Raw genomic sequence first — 24,926 nt, 5'->3', positions numbered from 1 at the left:
CCAAGAAAAAGCAATATTTATTTTACTCAAATCAGCATATGTCTTGGTCAAGAATAAATATGAAATGGATGACAGCTGAATTAAGATCTAATGTACAAGAAATAGACATAGAAACAAATAATTGGGCATAATCCAAGATATTTTTTCTATAGGGATGCAACAGACAACAATAAAGCAAATTGGATGAGGATGTTATGGAAAGTGCATAATTAAAGTTAATTAAGAACTTCAGGTCATGATGTTTAAAAATAACACACTGTTATTCCCATCATTTCCATTTAAATCGGAAAAAATGTATCAAAGGTATTAATGACAACTAATGTTTCCATTGGTACTATTTCTAGATACAGTACTTTCCATGCACGGCATTTTTCCATCAATGTTTTTCCAAGCTATGCAGTTAAATCCCAGCAGAATAAATTAAAACAGTCTTTTTTAAACCTCTAACTTGACCTGTTTTTGTACAATACCTTAGGGTGCAATCTTCCTTTTATTACTAACATGGGTAGATTCTGGGCTTTAGATTACTATAATTCAATCAAAATGCAATCATTTAAAGCAGTGTCTCCCAAACTTGGATAAAATACTCAAAATTGGGTAAAAGTGGTTTTTCTTTGGGTAATGATACACAAACTCATTACCGAATCACAACAGGGACATTTAAATAAGAATTTTCTCAAAGTTTTTGGGGGGTTAATAAAGGAAAAAGTTTGGGAAGCACTGATTTAAATAATTTATGTTTTTATCTGTGTGAATATATGTGTATACACAGACACACAGAGACAGACAGCAACACACCAGAGTACTAACAAAGAGATTGCAGATTGGTTCAGGATATCTTCCAAACAGCATTAAAATACAGTATAAGATTATGACTTTAACTCTTCTGGCCACTGATTTTCTTCCATTATAGGACCAACAATCAACAATCAACTATTTTGAAGCAGCATCTTTCCTATAAAACTTCAAAACTTCAAGTAGTCTAAAGAATTAAGGCTTTTTTTAAAACAATATTTGTTAAAATATTGAAGCAGTTTAGAGTACTGATTAAGATGCTGCTTTAGAAACCAAGAGTCCTGCTTAGGCATGGCTTTGTGACCTTCAGCAAATCACTCTCTTTCATCCTAATCCACCTCACAGTGTTATTAAGTGGGGGAGGGTGGGAGAAGAAGGATTACTGGGTATATTGGCCACTTTGAATTATTATAAAAATAATAAAAGCAAGATAAACATCTATTAAATAAATAAATAAATAAATTCTTATAGTTTTCTATCATTATTGTTAAATTGTTAAAATATTAATCCATTATTCAGCATAATTTGTTGAATTAATTTAGCAAATCAACTTGCATATAACTAAATCCAATTACTGAATATTATAATAATGCAAAGCAATATACTTTTACTTAATACTTAAATCTCGTCTAAGAACAGAATTTGGGGTAAACTGATCCAAACTTTCTGTTGTCCATACTAAGAAGCCAAAAGCAAACATCCATGTCAAATCAGTTGTTCACAGAGTACTAAAACTGTTGTAAAAGGATGATAATTTTCATTAATCATTAAACAATACGCCTGCCTTTTCCACATTGCTGTCTTCCACATGTATTGGGCTACAGCTTCCATCATATAAACAAATAAATTAAATCTGGTATTTTAAGAATCAAATGAAAAAAACATCAAAACATCTTGCTGTCAGGTGAATCCCTAAGTATTTCACTTTCTTAGTAATCTGAATATCTATTCTCTTCATTAACTCTTTTTTTCTGCCTGACGACAAGTAGTAGGGCAGCTCCACCACCCCATTCCAACCCTAGCTTAATTTTTACTTGTGCACCCTGGAGTTGGCGGGGTCTTAATTAGGGCTTATTTTGGAGTGTAGGGCTTATATTGGGTGCACGTGTAAAAACCAAGCAAGGACTTTCTTTATATATACATATATATATATAATTTATTTTTAAACATCTTAGACATAAAATACATTTTTAAGAGCAAAGGTTTGGTCCGGTATTGGATAAGTACAATTGCCCACACTTCTTTAACCAATTTGATTCCAAATTTCATCGATTTACATCTTTTTTTTTAAAAAAAAAGATATCAAATCACCAATTTTTTATCATACATTCTAACATCTTATTCTAAACACTTGGCATTCTATTGTATCACCATAAATCTTAAGTCACAAATAAACACAGTTCCTTTTTGTATACAATGTTTCATTTCCCAATAGACACCATTCTAAATTTTTATCATTTTGTCTATCAGAATTCCATATATATTCCTTAGTCTTAAAACCCATTTCATCAAATCTATATTTTAACCTCTATTGATTTATATCTAATTTCCTTAATCTTGTCATGAAATACGCTTCTCATTATACATAAAATCACTTCAGAATCTGTTCACATTATCATTCATTCCACGTTTTCATCCATAATTTTATCTAGTTCCCAAACTACTTTATTTTGGCTGATTTCCAGCGTATTCTCTATTACTCCTAGATCTATTATTTAGCTGGTTCACAACTAAATTAGTTGTTTTCCAGCATATTCTCCTCAACTCCTAAATCTATTATTTAGCTGGTTCACAGCAAGCTGTTTTCCAGCATAATCTCCTCCATTCCTCCCGCTGAATACCAGCATAATCTCCTCCACTCCTAAATCTGTTATTTGGCTGGTTCACAGCATTTTAGTTTAGCTGTTCTCCAGCATAGTATCCTCCACTCCTTCCGCTGATTACCAGCATAATCTCCTCCACTCCTAAATCTATTGTCGCTGATTACCAGCATGCTTTCCTCCACTCCTAACTCTACTTGTTTGGCTGGTTCACAGCATTTTGTTTTAGCTGTTCTTCAGCATAATATCCTCCTCTCCTTCTGCTGATTACCAGCATAATGTCCTCCACTGCAAGGTCTAATGTTGCTGATTGCCAGCATGCTTTCCTCCACTCCTACATCTATTATTTTAGCTGTTTTATTTTAGCTGATTCACAGAATATTACATAAATTGCTTTTTCAACATATTCTCCTCTGTATCTCCCACCAATTTAAAATACAAACATGTTACAACAAATATCTTCTCACATATTCTCTCCTGGATTATAAATTTTCCTTAAATTCATCCCATTTCATATTTATTCTTATTTTTCTGTGAAGGCAACATTTTTATCCGCCTTAAAATCAATTTTCTCTAATTATTAAATCTATAAATAACTCCTGTTAATATTCAAAATTCATTTAAATATTTAAAACATCCTATTCTCATTTAATCATTTATATTCTTGTTTCATGACCAGACTGATATATGTGTATATATATATAGTCAAATTTAAAAGGAATGGAAATAAAAAGTAAAAAAGAAAGACACAAAAAGAAAGAGAAGAAAGAAAAAGGGAATGAAGAAGAAAAAAAGAAAAGAAAAAGAAAAGAAAACAAGGAAAAAAACCATCTCCTATTAATATTCAAGCTTCATTCAAAAATTTAAACATTACATTTCTGTTTTTAATCAAGCTGTTTTATTTTTCTTATCTCACAAACAGCTATATTCTATTTCTTCCTTTTCCCATCTGTCCAAAACTGTTCCTTTTCAAATTCAATATTATCAAAATTAAAAACTCTGCAAAGTTTAGCTCTTTTGTAACATCTATTCCATATATAGTATCATTGTCCCTTCTTTTGTTGCAGCACCATTTCCTTTTGTTGCCACGCCTACTAGTTCAATTTTAATTGTTTCATTTTATTTCTTCTTTCTTTCCATCAGTAAAAGCACCAATAGACAGATTGGAAATCCCCAGAGTCAAATCTCCTTGGTTGTTCAAAGTAATCCAATTTAGGTAGCAAGATACATTGTTTCTCTTTCAAAAGCAATCCACAATTTACACTTTCACTTCGCTGCGGCAATCCTCCATTTTGTACATTATATAATTGTCCACTTGTCCTTTCCCCTTAGTTTTTAAAGATTTCTGCTTATCGCCTCTCCCCTCTTTCTCTCTCCAACAGTAGTCCATTCCAATTTAAAGAGATTTCAAAGTTTTGTAACTTTCTAAGAGACAGTCATTCCAAATTGGTCCATAATAAAAGTAACTCCTTGATGGGCCTCTTCCTCCTACAAATTATCTTACTAAGTCTTCTTGCCCCACTAATCCGTAGCCGCTAATTAAGGCTAAGGGCTCACTTATAAAAGTCCATTTTTTGAGCGCAGTTCCTGCCTCGGTTAATATCACTCACCCGGCTTCCAAACGCTTCGCTCTTTTTTCTCCAATCTTCCTCCTACACAATGTTTCTCCAGTTTGCCTGGCTGCTGCATCCCCACCGCTGACTCAGAGAGTGTCCTCTGGCCCTGAGGAACTTTCCCGTTCCTCTCAGCCATCCAAGATGTCCCTCTCTTTCCCCTGTCCCTACAGGACAGGATCGGTCCACAGACCTGTCGGTGATGGCTCAACAGTCGGGGTTTTTGTGGGGCTCATCAGAGCCCCGCTATTTCCCTAACCGCGGTGCCAAACTGGAAGATAATTTTCGTTAATCATTAAACAATATGCCTGCCTTTTCCATATTGCTGTCTTCCACATGTATTGGGCTACAGCTTCCATCATATAAACAAATAAATTAAATCTGGTATTTTAAGAATCAAATGAAAAAAACATCAAAACATCTTGCTGTCAGGTGAATCCCTAAGTATTTCATTTTCTTAGTAATCTGAATATCTATTCTCTTCATTTAACTCTTTTTTTCTGCCTGAAGGCAAGTAGTAGGTCAACTTCACACACACCCCATCCCAACCCTAGCTTAATTTTTACTTGTGCACCCTGGAGTTGGCGGGGTCTTAATTAGGGCTTATTTTGGTGGGGGGTAGGGCTTATATTGGGTGCATGTGTAAAAACCAAGTTGAAAGATGTTAAAATGGCCATGGTGGGATGAAATCTCTATTCATCACTTTCAGACCTGTCAGACATTTTATGTTGTTTCTTCTGTGACTTATGGGAGACTGGGATAGCACTATTTCGGCCTTTTTAGACCTCTTCAGCCAGACACACCCATATTTTGTGACTCCTCCCTGTAGAGGTCAAATATTTATTTCTTTTGATTCATAGGTATAAATGTGCGATATTTATGCAATCTAGGTCTAAAAAGGCCGAAATAGTGCTATCCCAGTCTCCCATAAGTCACAGAAGAAACAACATAAAATGTCTGACAGGTCTGAAAGTGATGAATAGAGATTTCATCCCACCATGGCCATTTTAACATCTTTCAACATAGGAAAAAACCCTGATTGCAAAAATATCGCATATATATATATATATATATATATATATGTATATGTATATGTATATGTATATGTATATGTATATGTATATGTATATGTATATGTATATGTATATGTATATGTATACGTATACGTATATGTGTATATGTATATGTATATGTATATGTATATGTATATGTATATGTATATGTATATGTGTATGTGTATGTGTATGTGTATATGTGTATGTATATGTGTGTGTATGTGTATATATATATATATATATATATATATATATATATATATATATATATATATATATATATTCATAGGCTTTTATGTGCATATTCTTTCTAGCCAGGTTCCACCTATGTAAGCTAAGTTGTTCTTCAGCCCTAGTTCTGTGAAATCTCATTCACAAGTTTCTGGGCTTTTTGTATCCTGCTGAAAAGCAACAACTTGCAGCACAGAGTTGTTGCTTTTCAGCAGGATACAAAAAGCCCAGAAACTTGTGAATGAGATTTCACAGAACTAGGGCTGAAGAACAACTTAGCTTGCATAGGTGGAACCTGGCTAGAAAGAATATGCATATATATATAAAATATATATAATTTTTAAACATCTTAGACATAAAATATATCTTTTAAGAGCAAAGGTTTGGTCCGGTATTAGATAAGTACAATTGCCCACACTTCTTTAACCAATTTGATTCCAAATTTCATCCATTTATATCTTTAAAAAAAAAAAAAGACATCAAATCACCAATTTTTTATCATACATTCTAACATCCCAACCCTAGATTAATTTTTACTTGTGCACCCTGGAGTGGGCAGGGTCTTAATTAGGGCTTATTTTGGAGGGTAAGGCTTATATTGTGTGCAAGTGTAAAAACCAAGCTAGGACTTACTTTCTGAGTAGATCGTATTTTTGGGCAAACATGATATATTCAGTACACAGCATTTCCCTGATCTCCTAATTTAGCCACTTTATCAAAGAAGGCAATAAGGCAATAATTCAGACATTTTTTAGGAGGCGGTATATTCTTTTTCACTGGAAGTGCATAAAAAGAGGTTGGATGGCCATCTATCAAAAATGCTGGTCTAGATGAGCTTTAAGGTCACTTCTACTCTGACTCTAGGAAAATCTGCATCATCTTGCAAATAAAAATAGAGCTCTGGCAGTAAGTAATTGCTGATTTTAGCCACAGCAAGTCAACATGCCTGAATATTTTTAATTTCTATTTTAAAAAGACAACTTATATCAATAATTACTAATACTTCCCTAAATTAGTAATAGTTTGTTGGTGGTCAAAATAGAATTGCAAGTTATACTAATTCAAGTGGTTGGTGTTGGAAAACAAGCGTAAAATACATTTTTCTCTTCATTAAGCATCCACAACGTGATGACCTGCTCTGTGAAAAATTAGAGGTCAATCATATAATGAGATTTGCCCCATGCCACATGTACTGACTTCAATTCCTATTGTTTCAATTCTTATTGTGTTACTTTTTCAGAGTGAATCTATTGATAACAATTGACTGGGGCTTTAACTAGCCTTGTAAGTCAACCACAATCTATTGTAAGATTGTAACTCAATCTATTGTATGTAAGCCAATCTCAGTCTATTCCCCACAATCAACTCTAATTAAGGATGAATTTAAACCACTACTTTGCTTGCTACTTAAACTTACACATATCAGCCTAAGTGGCAATTCATACGATGTTAGTATCCAGTAGTATCATAATTTAGAAGAAATTTAAGCAATTCAGAAAGCATGAACCCTGAACCTGCAATCATCTAATCTATAATCAGATAAATAAATAATTGCCATTAATAATGCTTGCTTATTTTTTGATCTTAGCAACCATATTAGGTTATACTTTGCCATTTTTCCTGGCGACATGCCTGGTTCATTAACTAATATTATTTCAAGTTTGACTAGGAATATCTTAATCACACATTAAGTTAGCCATAGGGGGAAACAAATTTTAATACAAACCAGAAGGAAAATGGCATGATATAATACCTTGTATTATTTTCTTTTGAACCCCAAAATAAGGGCTTGACCTTATTATCCGGGGGTCTTATTATTCCGGGGGTGCAGGAGGCCCCAGGCAGCCTGTGCACTTACAGCCAGGAGTCAGGCACCAAGGCACCAAGCCACATGAGTGCCTGTCCCCACCCCCCGCTCACATGCCTCCCAGGCCTCACCATGTCAATGTGGGCAAAGCCAGTGAGCATCAGGTCCTTAAGGAGTTCGTAGCCAATGCTGCCGGCACCCAACACCAATACCTGTGCGGAAGCCACAGCCTGGGACAGCTCTCCCTGCAGGATCCAGCTTCAGCCGTCACCATAGAGTAGAAAGCATACTCCCAGAGCGGCCGCTGCCCTGGCTGGGGTTTGGAAGCCACAGAGGCAGAGTTTGGGGGAGAGAAAGAAAGACTTCTGCTGCTTCTGCTGCTTTCCTTGCATGCAGCCAAAAGCAGAAGAAAATGGGGGGGCTTATTTTCAGGGGAGGGCATATATTTAAACCCACCCCAAAAATCAGGCTTGGCCTTATTTTTGGGACATCACCTATTTTGGGGGGAACATGGTAATTTAATGTTTATACAACAAAAATCAAAGAATATGATGCAAAATGTTAAACATACTTCTTTAAAAAAGCTTTGCTGTATAAACTACTATTTTCTCTTGAAATGTCCAGAAGGAGTATCATCTACTTTTTTTAGTAAATTGAAAACCGTAATTCTTCACATATCCAAAAGAATACATCTTATGCAAAAGGTTGTTTTTAAGTTAAGGTGACCAGACGTCCCGCTTTTGGCGGGACAGTCCCGATTTTTAGCAATTTGTCCCGCGTCCCGTGGCGTTTTTAAAAAGTCCCGATTTTTCATTCTGCCTCCTGAATCCTGGCTGCCTCCTGCGTCCCAGCTGATGGCTAGAGGGAAAAAAACTGTTTAAACTCTTGCCGCGGGGCTTCAAAGGGCCGCCCTACAGGTGATCAGTGTAAAGAGTTCCTGGAGCAGATTTTTTTCCCCCTAGCTATGCTGAAGAAACGAAAGCAAAAGCAGGGTCTTTGTTGCAACATGACAAAATGAGGCAGAGAGATTTCTTTTTCTTTTTCCTCACCAAAAAAGGTAGGTGCAAAGCTGCAAACAATGGGAAATTTAGGAGGAGAGTTCAAGATTTTAAAACACAAAAGATAAAAAGCTCTATTTAACTAGGGAATTGTAATAATTGAGATACTATTAATTGTATATTGTGTTGAAAGCAGAAATGGTTAAGTTGTGGTTTGGAGGAATATATGGGGGAAATTATTTGGTTTATTATTATTGGTAAATATAATTAATTGATTTGTAAGAAATTGGATTGCATGGAAATAATTGGAATATTCATGTTCATATTGATATACAAAAAAGATAGTTATATAACTAATTGATTTATATTAAAATGTTGAATTTGTATTAAACAACTGAATTACATAATTACATAATTAACCAATGTGAGGATGGATATAAAAATAGATGACAATGGGAAGAGGTATAATATAAAATAGAAGGGAAAAATTGAATTTGATTAAGATTAGAGGTGAGGATGAAGGGTAATTTTAAAAAAAAAATAGATTAGGAATAAATATGGCAAAAAGGAAATATAGAAATTGTAAATTTAATTGAAATGACTAAACACTGTTTAAATTTGTGAACCAGCCAAATATTCTGTTCAAAGAAAATACATTGTATGTTTGTATGTGTGTTTCTAATTATTGCTATTTATTCATATTTGTTCTCTTTTATTCTTTAAAGTTTAACAATTCATTCTTTATCTTAATATCTTTATATTTGTTTGGGGTTGGCTTTCTTCCCTTTCATCTTTTTTATTGTACAGCAATCTTTCTCCTCAAACCTACCACCTCTCTCTTTTCTTTCCTTCTTACTTTCTCTTCCCGAACCCTCTTCTTCTCCTCCCTATTTCCTCTTCCTTTCTCCTTCTCCTTCTCTCTTCCTCCCTCTCTTCCTCTCACTCCTACTCTAATTTCCCTTCCTTTCTTTCATCCTCTCTATTGCTGTATCCTTTTATGCATATGGACTACTCAGAGGGCTGAAAAAGTTATTTTTGACTGGTCCTCACACTTTTGACCAGTCCTCAAACTTACGACTGTCCTCACATTTTACGTTTTTTGCCCTATTTTATCACCATGGTGAAGAGAAGCAGTTGTGAAATGAGTGACATGGTTGTTAAGAATGCTGCACGGGCATAAATGTGAGGATGGTCATAAGTGCGAAGACCGGTCAAAAGTGCAAGGACCTGTCAGAAATGACTTTTTTCAGCCCTCTGAGTAGTCCCTATGCACATAGCCATGGCCACCCGGTCACATGACGAGCTAACCACGCCCACTCAGTCACATGACCAGCTAGCCACACCCACAAAATAAGCCACGCCCAAAAGGTGTCCCTCTTTACCAATGTTAAAATCTGGTCACCTTATTTTAAGTGCCATTGCAAAAGCTCTCTGTTCTCTGAAAAGGGATGGGGACACAATATTAATAGAGCAACAGAGAAAAGTAGACTTATGGTATTATTCTTGAACCAAATGAAATTCTATTATTTTGAACAACTGTTCAAAGAAAATTGTAAAACCATTCATACAAAATGTAGCATGATAAAAAATATTTTCGGAATTATATTGTCTATGGCAGAGGTCTTCAAACTTGGCAGCTTTAAGACTTGTGGACTCCAGCTATGCTGGCTGGAGAATTCTGGGAGTTGAAGTCCTCAAGTCTTAAAGCGCCCAAGTTTGAAGACCTCTGGTCTATGGAGTAGATATTTCAAAGATATCCGCAAGAACACAGATACCTTACTGACATTTGGTGTTGTTTATATTCTATAAGAAACCAATAGCCTTGAATTTCTTGTCAATTAAGAGAATTTTTGTGCAAATACCTACATTGTCTTAACATTAAAAAAATGGGCCTTGGCAAAATCATTTGATTATCAATTGGTAAATGTATGTTTGAACAAAGAAATTCCTACAGTGTTTTATAAATTCTAGTATTACATTTCTTTTTATAATCTGTCCCAGTTACTTAAAGTATATAGATTATTCACTGTAAACGTAACTGTATCTGTACTCTGTAATTTTACTATAATAATTTTACCTTTATCTTATTTTAGTCTATCAATATGACTTAGTTTTATTTCTATTCTAGGATAACTATTATATTATTAGTTCTATGCTGATCTATAACCAAAATAAAAATGAATGATTGATTTTCTTACTAAACTGGAAATTATGTGTTTTGACTGGATAAACATGTGAAGCTGTGTGTAAAAGATTCTATGGAATGGCTATCTGTACTGGTGAACATTGATAAGAGGAACATATCACTGACAAAATATGAAAGATAAATTCATCCCCACCAGCATTTTCTACTTACAGTAATATAGTATTTTATCATGCTTAAAATTTATAGTCATTAAATACTCGGCAGTCTCTATTTATTTATTTGTATTTGGTTATGCAAAGACAGATCCAACTGTATTTGCCGAGAAGATCAACAGGAACTATCAGAGGTATAGATTAGACTAAAAGTTGAAAATATATCCTGGAAGAAGGCAGTAGTAAACTATTTTAATTTTGTTGCCAAGATAAAACACAAATGCATTTATACAGTCACCAGGAATTGAGCATAATTCAAAGGAGATTCCGTTTTACGTCACCATTCAACAACAAAGAAGCATGAAACAATTAAGAAAACAGAAAACTGTCAGAAAACTGTTTTATATCATGATGCGTTCAGACTAACATCTGTGAAAAAGGTGTGTTTACCATCAAGGATATTAAGGAGGATTAAAGAATTATCACTCATATAAGAGTCAGATTGGTATACAGGTAATCCTCAATTTATGACCATAATTTAGGAATGAGTCGTACGTCATTATGGCCATTAAGCAGGTCACCACATGATCTGACTCAATCTTTTGACAACCATTGTAACTCTGACTGGTCATTAAGGGACCAGTCATTGAGCAAGAACTATCTGTGATTGTGAGTTCTAATTTTGCCTTACCCAAAAGTCCAGCTTAATTACTTTGAGCCAGTCACACTCTTTCAGCCCTAGGAAGAAAATTTTCTTGCGATAAAATTCCAATGACTAGTCCAAGCAGTTGTTGGGAATCAAAAACCAACCTGAAGACAACACACACACCCGCCAAGTCTTGCACACTTTTTAGGACCCGGGTACCTTCGAGACTGACTTCTGCCACCAGTAGCCTCCCACCGGCCAGTCCACTCCACTCCCAGAGAGAGGGGCTCCTCAGGGTACCATCGGCCAAGGTATGTCGGCTGGTGACACCCAGGAGGAGGGCCTTCTCTGTGGGAGCTCCTGCCCTGTGGAATGAACTGCCCCCGGAATTGTGCAAGATCTCTGACCTCCATGTATTTCGCTGTGCCCTCAAGACCCTGCTGTTCCGCCAGGCCAGGCTATCAATGTAAATGATTTTAAATTGGGTGTTTTAAATTTTTGGGTTTTAATCTGGGCCGAAATTATTTAAGAATTTTAATTATTTTTTAATTGATGTCTGTATATTTTTGTATTTTTAATAGACTGTACATCGCCCTGAGTCCTTCAGGAGAAGCAGTATAGAAATAAAATAAAATAATAATAATAATAATAATAATAATAATAATAATAATAATATTAATGCATTATAAAGTCAAGGAATTAACTTCAGCCAAGTTCATTCGGCGAATTCGTAAGATATTAATGTCCAAACTGAGTGGAGGAAACATCATAAAAGCCATAAATACCTGGGCTATACCTGTGATTAGATACTCTGCAGGAATAATTGACTGGACCCAGATGGAGTTAGACAATTTGGACAGAAAAACAAGGAAGCTTATGATAATGAATCATGCCTTGCACCCTAAAAGTGATGTTGACCGATTATATTTACCAAGAGCAGAGGGTGGTCGAGAACTCCTACAAGTAAAGCAGATTGTGGAAGAAGAAAAATGCAGCTTGAATGATTACATCCAGAAAAGTGAAGAACCAATGATTAAGGAAGTAAATAAAGGAGGCCTTTTAAAGACAACTAAAACAAAAGCAGAATATAAGAAAGAAGTAATTGAGCAGCGAGCTGAAAATTGGAAACACAAAGCTCTGCATGGTCAATACTTGAAAAGTATTGAAGGCAAAGCTGACCAGAAACTAACTTGGAACTGGTTAAGATCAGGAGTACTGAAAAAAGAAACAGAAAGCTTTATTTTGGCAGCTCAAGAACAAGCCCTAGCCACAAACTGCATGAAGGCAAAAATTCAACATGTTACCACCAACAGCAAATTCCGCCTCTGCAATGAGAAAGATGAGACAGTCGACCACCTGATCAGTGGGTGCAGCAAAATTTCACAAACTGACTACCTACAACGCCATGACCAGGTTGCTAAGATCATTCACTGGAAATTGTGCCAGAAGTTTGGATTTAAGTACAGCAAAAACCACTGGGAACATCAGGTTGAGAAAGTTTTAGAGAATGAGAAACTCAAGATCTTGTGGGACTTTAGGATTCAGACTGACAGGCACTTGGTCCACAACACATCTGACATAACAATAGTTGAAAAGAAAAAAGTATAGTTCATTGACATTGCAATACCTGGTGATGCACGGATTGAAGATAAGCAGCAAGAAAAAATCACAAAGTACCGGGATTTGCAAATTGAAGTTGAGCGACTGTGGAAAAAGAAATCGTGTGTTGTCCCGATTGTAATTGGAGCCCTTGGAGCAATACCCAAAGGGCTACCCCGCTATTTAGAAATTCTAAATTTGCCGGACTTGAACATTTTGACTCTACAAAAAACCACCTTATTCGGAACAGTTTACATCCTCCGACGATACCTTAACAGTTCCTAGGTCCTTGGTTAGGACTCAAGCTGCTGAGCTATTAACCAGCCTCAAAGGCTGTGAATCTCACTAAAGATTAAATAATAATAATAATAATAATAATAATAATAATAATAATAATAATAATAGGAGCCCTTGGAGCAATACCCAAAGGGCTTCCCCGCTATTTAGAAATTCTAAATTTGCCGGACTTGAACATTTTGACTCTACAAAAAACCACCTTACTCGGAACAGCTTACATCCTCCGACGATACCTTAACAGTTCCTAGGTCCTTGGTTAGGACTCGAGCTGCTGAGCTATTAACCAGCCTCAAAGGCTATGAATCTCACTAAAGATTAACCACCAATAATAATAATAATAATAATAATAATAATAATAATAATAATGATGATGATGATGATGATGATGATGATGCAAGATATAGTTAACCCTATTTGATTGGATGTTGCTGAATATATGAAGTCCCATTGTAAACATTTTATTATTGTTGTTCTGATTACTAAATGTATATGACGCTTGATTCCTAGTGACTTGGGGAGGGGGTGCAATTGTTAAAAAATATTTAAAACAAAAATCAATTTAAAAAACCCATAAAAACAGCACAAGACCAAAGAATAATCATGGGAAAGAAAACAAACTGAAGAAAGGTGATCATCACCAAAGGCCTGGGGGAAGAGCCAGATCTTTAAGGCTCTTTGAAATACCAGTAGGATTCCAATGTCGAAGGAACTTCATTCCAAAGAGCAAGCACTGCTACAGAGAAGGTATACTTCCAGGATCCAGATAGTTGACGTGGTTTAATCAATGGAACCGAAGTACACCAGCTACTCAGATTGAACCAGCTAGGCACAGAAAGCTATTAAGTCCCCCAAGCAAACATCATTCTTGAATTCTGGGATGCTGTATTCCAGTATATGCATTGAATTCCAAAGCAGTCAGAAAATGTTCACCCAGGTTTTGTATTGAAGCTTTAATATGTGAAGTACTAACTTAACCTCAAGATCACCAGCTACCATATTTTTCGGAGTATAAGGCGCACCGGAGTATAAGACACACCTACCTTTTTTGGTGAGGAAAAGAAGAAAAAAAAATCTCCCTGTGCCTCTGAACAATTTTGCCTCGTTGCAGCAAACAGCAAACAGTCTGCTTTACTTTCATTTTCGTTTTCAGCATAGCTTGATTAGCACAAGGAAAAAAAATCTGCTCCAGCAATTTACCACTTTGCAGCAAACAGCAGAGCCCTGCGCAAAACAGCTAAGAGCAAATCAGCTGAGAGTCGGGAGGCCGATCCAATCAACTTGTGTCATTAGGCTGTGCTGAAGCTGAAAGGAACTGTTTTTTCTTGCTGTTTGCTTGGAAGGAGGTAACTACTGTGAGGCAGGGGCCAAAGGGTGGGGGCCAGTGGGTGGGCGGGGCTATATTCGGTGTATAAGACGCATCTAAATTTTCACCCCCTTTTAGAGAGAAAAAGTTATACTCCAAAAAAATACCGTAGTTACTGAAAGGGCTTGTGTTCAAACCTTCTCTTTTGGTGTAATTGATAAGTCTTAATTTGTGACTATGAATTCTCCTAATTTTTCTGGCATTCATCAGCTTTTTTTCTTTTCTTTAATTACAGAAGATAATACAGAAGATGTACATGTAACAGAGCAACTTGAAGATAACTGACTATCATAAATTGATTTCACTTCAAAATCTAATTGTTCATGAATTTTTTAATGTTTAAAACATGAGGCATCAAAATGCTATTTCATGCAAAGTATAGATGCCAATATATAAAAGCACTTATTTTAAGAAACAATGAAATGTTCCCAAACCCTTAATTACTCAAACATTACAAAGATTTGTTCATCCTGTGAAATATTATGATTGTAATCATCTTGTACTAAGGTAAATATCATGGTGTCCACAGATAACTCAAAATCCAATGCTGGACTATATTTTAATGAAGTTAAAGATTGTTTTGCTGATAATAAAATGCATTACATTACAGAAATCTAAAGCCCTGTGTCCATAAATTTGTATTTTTATATCATGATGCAATATATGTCTTTAAATTTACATTCATGTCTACATATCTATCAGTGTTGTGGCCCACCAATGGCCTGCGCGGATTGTGGCTGATCCCGACTACGAGGAGGCTGGTGTGGTGTCGCGCCAGCAGCCTGCGCAGCTTGGGTCGGACAGTGAGGAGGCCAAAGAGGATGTGATGCCAGAGGCAGAGACTCAGCCAGGGCCTTCAGAACCTCCAGAGGCTCCTTCCAGTGGAGAGAGCGAAGTGGAGGAGCCTCTCCTCAATGCTCGGGCACGCAGGGCTGCCAAAAGGCAGGAGTGGCTACTTAGGAGGAGGAGGTCTACTCGAGAGTAGGGCTTGAGGATAATTGGCCACTCCCTTAGCCTATTTAAGTCGCACGCAGCTAGTGCTTTCTTGCTAGAAACAACGTCTCATTACTACAGAGCATCTTGGAGAGCGAGCAACTTCTCATATCAGGTTTTCTGGGCTGGTTGCCAACCTTTGTCGGACTTTGTTCTTAATAACTTTGATAAGGACCCTTTGCACAGGAACCCTGCATTCTTGAAAGGGGTTTGTTTGAAATTAAACAGTGTTTGCGAAGCTTGGTGTGTGTCACATTCTCTGGGATTCCGAAGCTGGGGCAGAACAATCACATCAATTAAGGAAGGGAGGTTTTAAAGGGGGATACTACTCCTTGCCCTTTCATGGATCACTGCCTTGCCGCGGCAAAGTGGCTTGCATAGCTCAATGAAGCTATGAGCTATATTGTGCAGGGCCATCCAAGATGTACAGGTCATAGCAGAGAGTTCTGACAAAATGTGATCCAATGGAGAAGGAAATGGCAACCCATTCCAGTATCTTTGCCATGAAAATCCCCAAAGGCAAAAAGATATAACCCTGGAAGATGAGCCCCTCAGGTCGGAAGGTGTCCAATATGCTACTGGGGAAGAGCAGAGGGCTAGTACTAGTAGCGCCAGAAAGAGTGAAGTGACTGTGTCAAAACTGAAAGGACACTCAGCTGTGGATGTATCTGGTGATGAAAGTAAAGTCCGATACTGTAAAGATCTATACTCCAAGGACCTTGGAATGTAAGATCTATGAATCGATGCAAGATGATGTGGCCAAACAAGAGATGACAAGACTGAAACATCAACACTTTAGATATCGGCGAACTACAATGGACAGGAATGGGTGAATTTAATTCAGATAACTATCAGATATACTACTCTTGGCAAGAATCCCTCAGAAGAAATGGAGTAGCCTTCATAGTCAATAAAAGAGTAGGAAAAGCAGTACTGGGATACAATCCACAGAATGACAGAATGATCTCAGTTCGAATCCAAGGCAAACCATTCAACATCACAGTAGTCCACATCTATGGCCCAACCACTAGTGCTGAAGAGGATGAAGTTGACTGATTCTATGAAGCCCTACAGCACCTTCTAGAATTAACACTAAAAAATGATGTCCTTATCATTTTTGAGGGGATGGGGGATTGGAATACTAGAGTAGGAAGGCAAAAGATAACCAGAATAACAAGCAAGTTTGGTCTTGGAGTACAAAATGAGACAGGGCACAGGCTGGTAGAATTTTGTCAAAAGAATATGATGGTCATAGCAAACACGCTATTCTAACAACCCAAGAGACGTCTCTAGACATGGACATCACCAGACGGTCAACACAGAAATCAGATTGACAAAGTGCCGGGCAGCCAAAGATGGAGAAGCTCTATACAGTCAGTAAAAACAAGACCAGGAACTGACTGTGGCTCGATCATTTTTTTTAAAATTTGATTTATATGCTGCCCTTCTCCGGAGACTCAGGGCGGCTTACAATGCATTAAGCAATAGCCTTCATACTTTTGTATATTTATACAAAGTCAGCTTATTGCCCCCACAAACTGGGTCCTCAATTTACCTATCTTAGAAAGGATGGAAGGCTGAGTCAACCTTGAGCCTGGTGAGATTCGAACTTACAGTAATTGCAGACAGCTGGATGTTAATTACAATGCATTAGTCTGCTGAGCTATCCAGGCTCCTCTGGATCATGAACTTCTCATGGCAAAATTTAGGCTTAAATTGTAGAAAGTATGAAAAATCAGTAGGCCACTCATGTATGAAATAAATCATATCCCTGATGAATATACAGTAGAGATGACAAATAGATTTAAAGAATTAGATCTGATAGACAGAGTGCCTGAAGAACTATGGATGGAGGTTCACAACATTGTACAAGAGGTAGAATTAAAACCATCCCATAGAAAAGAAATGCAAGAAAGCATAATGGCTCTCTGAGGAAGCTTTACAAATAGATGAGGAAAGAAGGGAAAGCAAAAGGAAAGGGAGAAAGAGAAAGATACATCCAATTAAATGCAGAATTCCAGAGAATAGCTAGAAGAGATAAGAATGCCTTCTTAAATGAACAGTGCAAAGAAATAGAAGAAAACAATAGAATAGAGAAAACTAGAGAGCTCTTCAAAAAAATTAGAGATATGAAGGGAAAGTTTCATGCAAAGATGGGCATGATAAAGGGCCAGAAAAATTATAGAAGAAAGAGATTAATGTCCCTGATAACCACGATGGGTAGTCACTGACCTTGAGCCAGACATCCTGGAATGTGAAGTCAAATGGGCCTTAGGAAGTCTGAGCAACAACAAAGCTAGTGGAGGTGACAGTATTCCAGCTGAGCTATTCAAAATCTTGAAAGATGATGCAATAAAAGTGCTACATTCAATATGCCAACAAATTTGGAAAACTTAACAGCGGTCACAGGATTGGAAAAGGTCAGTTTACAATTCCAATTCCAAAGAAGGGCAATGTCAAAGAATGCTCAAACTACAGCACCATTTCACATGCTAGCAAAGTTATGCTCAAAATCCTACAAACTAGGCTCCAGCAGTATATGGACCAAGAACTACCAGAAGTGCAGGCAAGATTTAGAAGAGGCAGAGGAACTAGAGATCAAATTGCCAACATATGCTGGATCATGGAGATAGCTAGGGAGTTCCAGAAAAACATCTACTTCTGCTTCATTGACTATGCTAAAGCCTTTGATTGTGTGGATCACAACAAATTGTGATACATTCTCAAAGAGATGGGAGTGCCAGACCATCTTATTTGTCTCTTGAGAAACCTATATGCAGGTCAAGAAGCAACAGTGAGAACTGGACATGGAACCACTGATTGGTTCAAAATTGAGAAAGGAGTTCAGCAAGGCTATATACTGTCGCCCTGCCTATTTAACTTATATGCAGAGCACATCATGAGAATGGTGGGGCTAGATGAATCAAAAGTTGGAATTAAGATTGCCGGGAAAAATATCAACCTCAGATATGCAGATGATACCACTCTAATTGCAGAAAAAATGAAGAGGAACTAAAGAGCCTCTTGATGCGAGTAAAGGAGGAGAGTGCAAAAGTTGGCTTGAAACTCAACATTAAGAAAACTAAGATCATAGCATTCGGCCCTCTCAATTCTTGGGCTCCAAGATCACCGCACAGGGGAAGAAACCAAAAGACGCTTGTTCCTGGGAGGAAAGCTTTCGCAAATCTAGACCGCATACTAAAAAGCAGAGACATCACCCTGCCAACAAAAGTGTGTTTAGTTAAGTCTATGGTTTTCCCAATTGCACTGTATGGTTGTGAAAGTTGGACCATAAGGAAGGCTGAGCGGCAAAGAATTGAAGCCTTTGAACTATGGTGCTGGAGAAGACTCTGCAAGGTGATCAAATCGGTCAGTCCTAGAGGAGATCAACTCTGACTGCTCTTTAGAAGGCCAGATCCTGAAGATGAAACTGAAATACCTTGGCTACTTAATGAGAAGGAAGGACTCACTGGATATGAGCCTAATGCTGAGAACAATTGAGGGCAAATGAAAAAAGGGATGACAGAGAATGAGGTGGCTGGTTGGAGTCACTGAAGCAGTCGGCATCAGCTTAAATGGACTCTGGGGGATGGTAGAGGACAGGAGGGCCTGGACGAACATTGTCCATGGGGTTATGATGGGTTGGACACCACTTCGCGACTAACAACAACTACTTCTTGCCTGAAAATTATAAAAGTGACATCTATATTCTACTATCTTCATCCATTTCTATACACTATTTTGCAGTTAGAACAAATTTCACACTACATAATGCTAAGTGCAAATATGAATATGTATCTGAAAATTCATTATAAGCTATTTTAGACGTATTATAAGTATAATTCTGATTTATAAAACAAGTTACATCATTACTTTTGTACTATGGTGTCAGAATTTTTAAAATTCCTCCACTCAAAAAGATGGATTGATGGAAGTTCTTTATGGATTTAGGCCTATATAAACCCTTTATAGCAATGTAAGAAAGGGATCAAAGCTGAGCAGAAAAAAAGAAAAGGAGCATAGATATCACATGCACAATTCCACCTCATTGATCCAAATCAATCACTCATTCTTTCACAAACTTTTATTCCTTCTCACAGATACACATAAATTCAGAAGGGAAATGACAAGTTTTAATTTAGAATATTACCTTGGTCCATCCTTCCCAGATGCAGTTTAATGAGCTAAATGGCAGAGAACAGCTTTATAAGCTGCAAAAACGTGGCTGAGTGAGAAATCACCCAGTTGCTAGAAGTCAATGCTTTATCTATGGCACTGTGAGAAACAATTAGGCTGCCATCCTTTATTATAATATGTTTTCATTCTGTATGTGTGTGTGTGTACACATATGTGCGCGCACACACATGCACACACGCACAAACATAGATTAATATTTATCTTCCAAACAGTTCAATAAAACTATTTTGGCATAAAATCCTTACCCTGACAGGTGCTGTTCTTCTCCTCATATCCTGCCTTACATATGCATTTTCCAATAGGCACCAGCCATTCCCCTTCAGCACTGCAATGCATCCTTGGGGGTTCATCAGTCATTGAATTGTTCACGCACGACCCTAAAACTTCTAGTAGCTGTGAAGAATCAGCTCCAGTGATGGTGTCAGGAAAGATGGCAAGGTTTCGAATCACCAGAGGGCACTTTTTATAATAGACTCGGACAGATACCAGTGCAATGCAGGCACCCACATCCTGGAAAGCAAGGTAAAAGCCCTTTTTGGTTAGAGGTCCAACATCTCTCACCTCTGTATTTAGCTTCATGACTCTATCTCCAAGATCTAATTCTGTAAAACTCTCATCTGCTGCAATGGTATCAATCTTGATGTATTGGTTTTCTTTCACATTCCTCCCGTCTTCATAATCAGATTCAAAGTAATACATATTAAAAGTCTCTTTGCAAGTTCCAAGACCTCCTGGAAGGCTGTTACAGTCTCTAAGGGTAAATTTTAGTTCAATGAAGATCCGAGAGGCTCCTTTGTTAGAGATCCAGCTTGTCAAAAGCCAATTATTCTGAGTCTGTTCCATCACTCTACACACTTGATATGTGTGGATTGGTGCATAATTTTCATCGACCTCACCAATTTCTTCCCACTAGACAAAGAGGGGGGAGGGAGAAAGAAACAGAAAAAAAAAATTAAAAATCAGATTGCAAACTCCAACAATTCTACCTCTGCTAGTATAGATGAAGCAAGTAATAATGGGAAAAAAAGGTAAAAGTACCAAACCTTATCTATACTTTTAAATACTGAAGTATGTTTTTTTTCTCCACAAGTTGTCCATAGCAGCTAAAAAAACCAGATTTTACACTGTTCTTCCTAAGCTTTGTTTTCTAATTATTGATACATTAGATTTTTGTGATATGTAACAAGATTGTAAAATAAGATAAAACTCCCTTAACAGCTATTTTGTTTAGCAACAGCAATGTTAGGCTCAATTGTGGTTATAAGTTGAAAACTGCTCTGCTGTACTATATATATAGACTCTTTTCAAAGCAGAACACCTAAAAATAATTTTGAAAATAGGAAATTAGTTTACTTTGAAAATAAAGCACTCCTAAAGGGAAAAAATTGCCACAGCTGAAGTACTTGGTTAGAAGACAAATCTAGAAACTGATCCTCATAGTTTCCCATTTAATGGTAAGCATTTTTAAGTGAATTACTATACTATACATACTTCAGAGAAAAAGATAAAAAAATTTTTTAATATTTTAAAAATAATCCTTTTCCTGGGCGAGGTTGTTAGTTTATTCAATTTATAATTGATTGGATAATTTGTCTTCTATCTACATTTTCTAATAATGATATCAACCCTTTTATTCCTGTTTCCTAGTGCATTTGGTGCAAGTCCAGATTTTCTTGAAGTGTGAATATTAAGGCACCCACAAAACAAACATCCACTGTGAATAGGAATTCATGTTATCACAGGACCAGAGGTCTAGTCAATTCTACATCACTGCATAGTTATGCTTTGGTCATAAATATGAAATAGGCCATACCCAATAAATTACTTAACTGTATCTTGGCTGAAGCGAATTCCATTGCCCAAGTTCAGATCTGGGCTTGCCTACCTGATTTTCTCTAGAATAAGTAAGCAGTGTTACTTAGAACAATATTCAAATATACTACAACTTGAAGGTTAGCTAGTATCTACAATGCCATTCAAGAATCCACCTCTGGAAAACATAATAAAAATGATTTCTGTGGTACCAAAAGTTGGTAATACTACAATACTAAGGAAAGTATTTCATCTACAGTACTAAGGGAACTATTGTAGATGAAATATATGGCTAAAATGTTAAAATACTGCAGAAGCTCAGACTTGTACATATTTGACAAAACAACTTTTTCAATTAAAAAAATCTGGTCCCACTGCTTGAAAAAATATAGACCTTTCCAATATGGCACTTTGAACATTAAGAAACCAATTCTATTTTTGAAATCTGAACACATTCTTTATATCCACTGTCATACAACTGTACTGCTTTTTAAAAAGCAACATTTTATAATTATTAAGAATCTATTTCTTACATTTACCAATCACAACAGCATCAGAATATACATTATGTTCTTTCAGACTCTCATTATAACCAGATCAATAGTAGCCTCTTCTTTTGCTTTCTGCTAGTTTCCTCTATATTAAACCCTTTCAGACAGGGATCATGGCTACCACAATCAAAATTTATCTCTTTCATGTACATCAAGGGAACAGACATTTCAAAGCTGGCCATGTAAGTCTGCACACAATCATAAGAGAAAATTATAGTTACAAAGAAAGGAGCTACAGATGTTTCCTTGTGATTTCAGCTTTCCTCCAGACTTTGTCTTTATCTGAACAAATATCTATACAACAGTGGCAAATATTCTGTCTTTCTGTCGGCAACATTTTGGTAAAGTCCTTTTTTTATCTCTTTCCTTAAAGGGAACTATAATAAACATTGGGGGAAAAAATCTTCACAGATCCAGAAAACAAACTTATAAAGGTGGCAAAAATAGTTGACAGAATATTGAATATGTTTTTGGAAGGATATTCTTATCTTCTTCCATAGATCAAGCTACATGATAATGTTGCAAGATTCACAATCTAATTAATTAATTAATTAATAATTATTCAGGATGTCCAGAAGGAAGTGATTTTCCAGATGCAGAGTATAGATAGTTCTCAACTTAAAACAGTTCATTCAGTAACCTTTCAAAGTTACAATAGCACTGAAAAACAAGACCAATGACCATTTATCACACTGATGCAGCATCCCCATGATCACCTGATCAAAATTCAGATACTTGGCAACTTACTCATATTTATGACGGTTAAAAATAAAGCAATTCTACAGCCTTCACTAAATAACATTTTGTATTCTACATTAAAATTAAATATGTTTTTAAGAAGAAGGCAGAGAGACATCAATTGAAAAAAAAAAGGCTGCTTAATAAGAAAAACATATTTTTTACTTTGAACACACCACTTCCTACTTTGATCATACCTACCTGATCTGCCATACTCCCATGCAGCCTTAAACATATTCAACAAGCTATAGATGAAGCTCATGACTATACACTCATAAGTAATGTTCATCTACAGCCGTGATGGTGGCATGCGTGCCAGAGGTGGCATGCAGAGCTCTCTTTGTGGGCACATGCGCCATCACTAGCTACTCTTCTGGTTTCCAGCGTGCATGCATCAGAGCACTGGAAACCCAAAGACCAGCTGGTTAACACCCGCATGCGCTCCGGCCAGCTGGACTTTGGGTTTCTGGTGCATGCTTGTGCGTGTTCTGATTGGGGCACTCGGTGCCGAAAAGGTTCGCCATCACTGCTTTAGATAATACCAAGTATGTTAGAGTTATATTCCTTAGCAAAAAATTCTGAAATATATTAATGTGAGAAAGAGAATTTATTGTACTTTAAATTTGGTGACTTAGAAAAAATCCATGATGAAGTGAATATGCTTGAATTATCTCAAGCTTTTTATTTTGGGGAATTACTATTTTTTCCTCCCTTTTTCTACTTTATTGAATTTGAAAGGAAGTAATTAGATCAATATCCGTTTATTTTCATTTGCAAAAGTTTATACCACAAAGGTTGTTTTTCTGTCTTGTTTTGGTTTGTAGTAATAAGAGAATGAAATATTTGTATCTTAGAGTGAAGGACAGCGTCAGGCCTGGCAGCCATCTTTTGCATTGGAACACTGACAGACAGTTTGAAGCTCTAAAACCTCTTTATTTTTTCTTTGTTTTGTTCTATTTGAAGTAAACTTGGATATGCATAATTAAATGTGCTCAAACTTTTGTGTTATTGTCTTTGTTATATTGTCATTTTGTTCTCATTCTAGATATGGAGGAGAAATTCATTTGATCCAAATTTTATGCAAATCTATTCAGGCGCTACGCACCTCTCCAAATCAGCAAATTCTTGCATATTATAAATTACTATGCAGAATTTTGATGACATTAACAATTTAAAAAGTACACAAAAATGAAAAAAGACAATGTTTATATTGATTTTGATTTTCAGGAAGAAAAATATTTAAAATAGTTGCATGAATTGGAAGAAGAAATGTTAAAGAAATGCACAAAAAATATGTACATATGTAAATGCATTTGGAAGAGATAGTGTCTAATGGATGCAGCAAACAAGACAGAAACTAAGACTGGGATAATTGGGAAACTGAGAAAATCAACTCTGACAAATTAATCCAGTGGTTGTCAACCTGTGGTCCGCGGACCCAGAGGTGTATGTTGTTATGACTGTGAAGGCTAGATGCAGTCTGGTGCTTTAAATCTTGAATTAAGTCTTGATGGTCTGTGGCCATAAAAGGTATTTAAAGGAAGTCCATGGTGAAAAAAAGGTTGAGAACTACTTAATTAATCCATTCCCAAATCTCTAGGTTGACATAGACAAAGATTTATTTTTGATCTGCTGTAGCAAGAATTATATATACTGTAGAGCAGTGATGGTGAACCTTTTCGGCACCAAACTGGCCCAAATTGGAATGCGCACGTGCATGTGCCAGAAACCCAAAAACCAGCTGGCTAGTGCGCATGCCCGCATCGGCCACCTGCTCTTTGGGTTTCCGGTGCTCCGGCACACGCGAAGACCAACTGGCCAGTGTGCATGCACGCACCGGAAACCAGAAGAGTAGCTGGTGACGGCACGCATGCCCACAGAGAGGGTTCTGTGTGTCACCTCTAGCACTCATGCCATAGGTTCACCATCACAGCTATAAACTGTTTTGGTCAGTTGAGATTTTTTTTTTCATAATGCTTTTTATTAATAAAAAAAAGTAGAACTATGTAACCAGGCATGCAACATGTAGCACTCCCTGCTATCAACATTGACTATCAGTTCTGGCACATTTTGACCAATCCTATAATCTACAAACAAACCTATGACTTTGATT

At 36.6% G+C, this 24,926-nt stretch overlaps 1 protein-coding gene across 7 annotated transcripts in view; it reads right to left on the bottom strand.

Moving 5' to 3' along the window:
* Positions 1–24,926, bottom strand: part of EPHA5 (EPH receptor A5) — a 193,613-nt gene that overhangs the window by 131,941 nt on the left and 36,746 nt on the right. For all 7 annotated transcript variants that reach the window (XM_034416303.2, XM_087892329.1, XM_034416304.2 and 4 more), the window contains exon 3: positions 19,958–20,621. In XM_034416303.2, the coding sequence (XP_034272194.1) occupies positions 19,958–20,621 (664 nt within the window). The remainder of the gene's footprint in view (positions 1–19,957; positions 20,622–24,926) is intronic.

This window comes from Pantherophis guttatus, chromosome 4 (assembly GCF_059756535.1).
Source record: "Pantherophis guttatus breed Tessera chromosome 4, ASM5975653v1, whole genome shotgun sequence".
Classification (NCBI taxonomy): domain Eukaryota; kingdom Metazoa; phylum Chordata; class Lepidosauria; order Squamata; family Colubridae; genus Pantherophis; species Pantherophis guttatus.
This window is presented reverse-complemented; position numbering and strand designations above follow the sequence as displayed.